This window comes from Cryptomeria japonica, chromosome 7 (genome assembly GCF_030272615.1).
Source record: "Cryptomeria japonica chromosome 7, Sugi_1.0, whole genome shotgun sequence".
NCBI lineage: Eukaryota > Viridiplantae > Streptophyta > Pinopsida > Cupressales > Cupressaceae > Cryptomeria > Cryptomeria japonica.
In genome coordinates this window covers 40,377,759-40,385,369 of record NC_081411.1, presented here as the reverse complement: position 1 = coordinate 40,385,369, position 7,611 = coordinate 40,377,759, and the positions used below count along the sequence as shown (strand labels likewise).

The 7,611-nt window shown below is 32.1% G+C and overlaps 1 protein-coding gene across 1 annotated transcript; it reads right to left on the bottom strand.

Moving 5' to 3' along the window:
• Positions 1–4,314: 4,314 nt before the first annotated feature.
• LOC131039794 (short-chain dehydrogenase reductase 2a) lies at positions 4,315–6,181 on the bottom strand. The gene is made up of 2 exons (XM_057972632.2): positions 6,014–6,181; positions 4,315–5,269 (listed from the first exon to the last, which is right to left on the bottom strand). Exons 1-2 carry the CDS (start codon positions 6,037–6,039, stop codon positions 4,489–4,491), a joined length of 807 nt encoding a protein of 268 aa, XP_057828615.2. The 5' UTR covers positions 6,040–6,181; the 3' UTR covers positions 4,315–4,488.
• Between the last annotated feature and the right edge of the window lie 1,430 nt (positions 6,182–7,611).

Below are 7,611 nucleotides of genomic sequence, written 5' to 3'. Positions count from 1 at the left end.
TATATGCTTTCAATGTTTTGTCTTCAAAAGTAATAAGAGTAGATTAATTGGGAGTCACACACACACACATTAATTATTTTTGATTAATATAAATGGAGAAAGGGTTCTAAAGCCTTACAAAGTAGAATAAAAAATCACTAAAACAATAGGATTGGAGATCTAGCTAGCAAAACTACACAAACATAGCATAATTAAAACTAGCTTATACAAAAAATCAATAAGACAACATAACTAAAATAAAATAAACCAAAAAATAGAGTAACATAATAAACATGACAAATCTAAAAGGCAGAATCCCAAACTTCAGCCATTTGGTTTAGAGTAGCCTCCCAAGCCATCAAAGAAGGTGTCTTCTTCCCTTTCTTCTTGTTTTCATCTATTCTCTTAGGGTCATTCTTCTTTGCCTTCTTTTCAATTTTACTTCCAATATCAACCATGCCAATAATAGTCTTACACATCAGATTATTATTAATGTTGATAAGTTGTTCGATGACTTTCTCAGGTTTAAAATGTATTTCTCTATTCCTTTCATAGACAAGGAAAATTTGTGGTGTTTAAATATTTTCTATTTTGACCTCAAGATCATCTAACTTTCTAGCGAGAACCTGCCAATTTTAAGGAGTATCCTCATTATTGGTGGCCCCTTTGTTTTCAAGCTCCTCATCCTCCTCTTCGTCACAACCCTCTAGAGTATTAAGACCGTCCAAGGCTTCATCAAGGTGTGTTTCATAGGGTGGGAAGACCTTCCCCATCAAAAATGTCAATAATAGGGGAAGGTTGGGTTGAAGCAACATGGCTCTTTTCACGGGGAAATTTGACCACTTTCCCTTTACTAGCAATAGTATTTTGGCTAGTATCTTGGTAATTGAGCACTTTATTTCCTTTATTAGGGGTAGTGTTAGGAGCCAAAATAGAAGCCAAAACACATTGAATTTAATGAACCAAAATCTTGGACCAAGAAAATTTATTACAATCAATCCTATTAACAAGTTAACCAAATGTCAAAGACCAAAGAGTCATTTCATAGTTATAATAAAAAAAGAGATGCTCATAAGTTTTAGGCATATCACATAAATCACATTTCCTAGGGGCCACACCATAGGGATGGAAAACAGGGCCAACAACAAGTTTTTAAAGTATAAGAAACCATCTAAAATAGGTTTTTTTTTGGTTCAATAAATTTATAACATAAATGGGATGAAACTTTATGTCATTTAGAGTTAGGCTACCTCAAATTTCATGCCTTATTAAGCCAACTATATACTTCTCCCAAGCCAACTAACATGTAGTAAATTCTTTTGATTGAAATAGAACATAGTTTAGTACCATTTTTCCATGATGTCCTATTAATAAGATCAAAATCACATATCAATTTTCCAAGTAACCAATCATCCAAGACCTTATGAATCATAAAAAAAATCTTCTTTTTTTATAGAGGCAATCCATAATCAGATCTCAACTACTCCCAAGCATACCTAGGTTTGTTCCGATTAACATTAAGAGGCAAAGACCACCGATCCATAGAATCTAATCTCAAACTACCCAAAAAACAACATCTTGAATATGAAGAGAATGCTACTATTTGCCTATTTTTGGATTTGATAATTTTAAGTTATTTCTGTTTAGGACCTTCCATGACTCCTCTCTATGTAATGCAGTGAGTATTCAAATCTTTCAAACCAAAGCCTCATTGGTCTCATGGAAAGTAGCACCATGCCCAAGAAACACTATGTCTTTCATGGTAACCTTTTACATCAAACTAGAGAAATTTGGTCATAATCACTTGTAGCTATTTGAACTAAACATTGACAAACAACAAGGAAATGGAATGGTAAATGACATGAGATGCCAATTTTTTAACACTACTTGAACTTTACTAGCAAGGGACAAAAGGTGGGCATACTGTTTCAAATGTTTCCTCTCCATCTTTTTATAAACCCACTCACACACGTCTAATAAAGAAGGTGAGATGAAAATGAAATTCTAAGATATATAATAACCCTAAAGGGATCAAACCAACCCCAACTATTATTTGAAATCCATTGAGGTGCCTCCATTGTCCAACCAATAGTAGTAGATTTATGAGGGGCTATTTTAGATCTAGAGGCATCATAGAAGATATTTAATCTGTTAATAATATTATCAAAATTGGCCTCAGACAACTCATTGAATAAAGCCCTCTCATATGAAAATCGAGTATCCAAGATTTTCTCATTGTTAGGAAGTCTAATGCCCCTGAGAGGAGGATAAATTTAATGTCCTACGAATGTAATACAAGGCATCTGTTGCTATGACAAAAAGATCTAGAGCTATTGGACAACCTTGTCTAATAAAACTAGGTGTAGACAATTTTCCATTTGCATCGATAACCGTAGAGGAGTGATTAAATAAAATATTGATCTGTTTACAAAAATTTGGAGGGAATCCAAAATCTTTCAGTACCTGAAGAACAAAGGCCCAATCAATTTTGTCGTATTCCTTTTCAAAATCTAGTAAAATCATAGAAACATTCTATCCATCTTCCTTAGCCTAATGTGTCCCTTCCTAGTCAGTAGTGAGCCTTTCTTTGTAAAAATCACCTTAACTAGTGTCACCTTGACAAGTGTTCATATATTGAGAATAGAATTCACCATTTTATTCTCCTAATAGGGTTTTCCATGTAAAATTTGGTGTTTCGTTATGTATGGTGTGCTCTAGTTTTCATGTTCTTTCATGCTCATATCTTTCTGTGGATTAAGTTTTAAAGTTAAGTTGTGGCATATTTGATTTAAGGGAATAGATTTAAGATTTATTTATACAATTGATTCACACCACCTCTCAATTTTCTTGAGCATTAGAACATTCAACATGATTCACAAGAATGCCAAAGTTTCAAAAATGTTAAAAAATCTTCAATAGGCTTTCGAGTCTGATGACCCTTCTTTATTTCTTTTATTTTGTTGTTGGCCAATTGTTTATTTGCCTTTGGTTCTCTCTTGGTGCTAGTTGTCCTTTTTGGTAAAGGGTATTGGGTCCCCTTTAAAACCCATTTTACACTAATAAAAAAAAGGAAACAAGAAATAAAATGTAATAGAAACTTGTAGATCTAACAATATTGAAAAATAGGTTGCAACATTACTTTGTTGACAACAAATATTGTGCACCTCATCCAGAGTCTTCGCAAACTTTCGTGAGAATGAATATTATTTTTGAATAATTGATATTTGAAACTTGACAACTATATTCTATAGAAAGAATTCACTACCACCATAGCCTTCTCAATTATGCAAAGTTTTTCGACAAACAAAAACTTTATTAGTTAGTTGTGCACATTGGGTGAGAACATTGTTCATGCATATTTTTTAGGCATTTCATGAAAAGATATTATAATAAAATAATAAATGTTGAATTCCAATCCTCCAATATTTAGGTAGATTGGTATAGATTTTGTATTTTTATGTCAATTTAATTCAATAAATTTAATAAAAGATACATTTCAGTCAAGCTAAGAAAGTCAACAAAAAGTATTTCATTGTACTCTCTCATATTGTATTTTATGGAATGCTAAATTAATTGTCATATTTTTTTTTGTTAGTTCACTTAATGTCATTTCAATACATTAATGAGTAAAATTGCTACATCACTTTAATGTCTTCTCATACATTTATTGGCCGCAATGTATTGAAGATGCATTCAAAGATTTGTTGACGATTTATTATACCCTCAATTAAGTGTCATATTATTTCAAAGCTATATAATAGTGTAATAACATCAAATAAATGTAAAATCTTCAAATATAATCTTATGTTTGTATTAACTATTTTTCAAAATGAACCAATTAAAAATTATATTTAAAAAAAAACATTATTAATTGAAAAAATTAGAGTACATAATTTTTGGTGAATTTTTTAAATTTTGTATGATTATTATTGAATCAATCAAAAAAATTATATCAAATGAATGCATAAATAATCTTACCATCCCTAAAAACTAATCTTAACTCACTTTAATCTCTTCTCAATTTAATTTAATTTTTGTCTTGATTATTTTCAAAATGAATCAATAAAAGTTTATATTTTTAAATATTATTAAATTAAAAAGATTGAAATATATAATTGTTGATGATTATGATTATTGATGAATTAATAAATAAAAAATTGCATCCAATAAATACATAGCTTCTATGAAAATTTATAAACTGAAACAAATAAATTCAATTACACAACTGTGACAACAAATAAGACCCACACTATCAATTCTCATAACCAGAAGAATCCTTACCATGTGCAGGCCCTGCTCTGTGAAATTCAACAAATGACGCATTCAACCATTGGATTGTCCTTTAAAACTACTATTTATTAATAGTTTTATTTAAAAGGTATTTACATAGTAAAGATATTTAAAATAAAACACCTGTATTTATAACAGATAGAACTATTTATCATATTAGGGTGCTGATATGGCATACTATATATAGAATGGCGACATAGGAACTGGACATACCAATATTTATTTCTTGTACAGTCCCCAGTCGTGATTTACAACCGTGGAGCCTCCATCCACCACAAGATTATGGCCGCTCACATATCTAGATTCATCACTAGCCAAATATAGAACAGCCTCTGCAATATCCTCTGGCTTAAGTATCGCTCCACTCAAGTTGCCTACGCTGCTACCCCATGCCTCTACTACGCCCTTATCTTTGGTTCCCAAATAGTCCATTAAAATTTCTGTTGCAACAAGAGAAGGAGAAACGCAATTGACTCTAATACCATATTTCCCAAGCTCAGCTGCACCATTTTTAGTCAGCCCTATAACTGCATGTTTTGAGGCAGTGTAAGCATAAGGAGTAACGCCTCCCATAATCCCTGAAACACTGGCTGTAGAAATAATACAGCCCTTCTTGGTGGGTATCATAACACGGGCTGCGTGCTTAATGCCGTGCATTACACCTTTTGCGTTAACATTCATGGTGCTTTCAAATTGGTCCATCTCATACTCTGCAACGCCATTTTTGTTGCTATCTGCCCTTCCCGCATTGTTGAACATAATGTCAAGGCGCCCGTGCTTTTTCATGGCCAAATCTACTGCTGCCTTAACGTCTTCCTCTTTGCTCACATCACAGTGAATATAGATTGCCCACTGTGACAGAGATTCTGCAAGCTTGTGACCAGCAGCGTCTGCAATGTCTGCAATTATGACTTTTGCTCCATGTTTAGTGAAGAGGCGAACCGTGGCTTCTCCAATTCCATGTGCCCCGCCTGTAACTATTGCAACCTTCCCTTCCAATCTGCATTTTAAAACCAGACCCAATTATCATCTGCAAACGTGAATCAAAAAGAGCTTCAAATTGAAGAAATAATTTCATTAACCGTACTTGCCCATAAAGATATCAATCAAAGAGTTCAATTGGTCAAGCAGGTAAGGGTGATGGTATGTTCTTTGTTTACATTATTTATTAATATTCAAACCTTTTAATCTTTAATTTTCACTCTAGCTCCCATACCAGATAATAAAATTATGTTGAATGTTGAACATGATATAAAATCATCTATCACAAAAGAATATCAAAATAACTACCATTAAGGCCAATGGTATGTGAGATATCAGTATAGACTCTTGCTCCTATATCAGATGACAAAACTAAGTTGAATATGATATTAAATCATCTATCACAAAAATAATGTAAAAATAACTACCACTAAGGGTGATGGTATGTGAGATATCAGTATAGACTCTTTGTCCCATACCAGATGACAAAACTAAGTTGAATATGATATAAAATTATCTATTGCAAAAAAAAAAATCAAAATAACTACCACTGAAGCTGATGGTATGTGAGATCATGTCCAAATGACTTTGACACGATGGATAGCTTTCAGCTTTTGGTTTCTATCCAATGAAATATCAATATAGACTTGTGCTCCCAGACAACAAAACTAACATAAAAATGATATAAAATCTTCCATCGCATAAAAATATCAAAATAACTAAATAAAAGGAATCGAAACAAAGAAGAAAATTAGCAGATAACCTTCCCTCCACTCCTGTTGAAGGCATTGTTCTTCGTCTGATAAGATTAGATGAGAATAAGCTTTAGAAGCTGGAGATGGTATAACGCTGAACCAGAGAGATAATTTTCGAATGACTGTTATGAACTAGAAGTTATTCACTAGTGAATTTGGGTTCACACAAACGGGAACGCAGGGACGACATCTGTTATAAATTTTTGAAATGGCGATCTGGGTAGGTCGAACTGTTTATGAGGAAGCCGGCAACGCTAGTTGGAAAGGAGCATAAGGAATTGAATTGGAGTTAAAGTTTGTCGGTCGTTATAAAGGGACATCACAATGTCAACACCATAATCAAAGCTTCTAAAGGCTTTTCCAAAAAATCATATTAAAATCATATTTCTATATCTTCCCCATCTCTTTATTGATTTCAGGCAGCCAAATTTTAGGTGAGACATAAATCAGGCAGTCAAATGTTGGGTGAGACATAAAGTGCACTTAAAAAGTAAAGGAAAGCTCCTCAACTTTGATCACTCTGAACCTGTGCTCAAATAATTAATAGTCACATGTCTTACTTGTCCCTTGACCATGCTTGAATAAAGCACAATCTAAATTTGATGTTATAGTTATATTTGAACATCTTCATTGTAAAATATACATATAATTACAATATTATCATGTTCGATTATATATATATATATATATATCATAATAATATTTGGAATGTAATTTTGAATGAATAATCATTAAAATAAATTTTTTTTGCATCGAATTTCGGCTTTACTCAAAAGAAGTTTGTGAGAGTGCCAAACAATTGTATTCTTATGGTGATTGATTAAGGGTTTATATTTTGAATACATTTCTAAGAAGACACTAGCAAGTACAATATGTGACAAATAGTATCTTTTTATTATATTTAAATTGATCTCCTATCTTGCTGATATAACATTCATATAGATAACTTTAATGTATAATCGGATACTTATAACACTATATTATTTGCAAATACAAAAAATAATTTATAGTTGTATTAGTGAGAAACATTAACTCCTGTAAAACATTCTAAACATATAATTTTTTATCTACCTACTCTCTATAAATTGAATTCTATGTACATTTGAATATAATAGTAAAAAAATAGACTACCTCATAACTATATTATTAGTATCCAACTTTTTCTTGAGAACAAATATAACTTATTATACCTCTCCCATCAAAATTTTACACAACCTATCTAACTGGATATTCAATCTAAATACATGTCAACAACTTAGCCAATTGCATATCATGCTACAATTTGAATCAATAAATATTATTCATCACAACTTGATTCCAATATCTTTTTGTTTTTGATAAAGATAAACAAGTTTTACAGGGACTTGAAACCTAAAGTTTTACAGACCATGGCTAGCAGCTAACCAGACCAAAAAACTAACCAGAATGGGGGACAAGCCCCACCCAGACCAACAACAAAAAACAAAAAAGCAGAACCCAAAAACATGACCATGCACTAGACCATGCACTCAACTAAGGGAGTGCATCAAATCAGTGTTTTTGTGAATAATACTCCTATTAATCTTCTCCAAGTCCTCCATGATTAATTTGGAGGTATCCTGGTCCT

Coding starts and splice junctions, on each gene's coding strand:
- LOC131039794 (XM_057972632.2), bottom strand. CDS start 6,039: ATGCCTTCAACAGGAGTGGAGGGAAG. Junction 5,270..6,013: donor TCAACAGGAGTGGAGGGAAG/GTTATCTGCTAA, acceptor TTTAAAATGCAG/ATTGGAAGGGAAGGTTGCAA.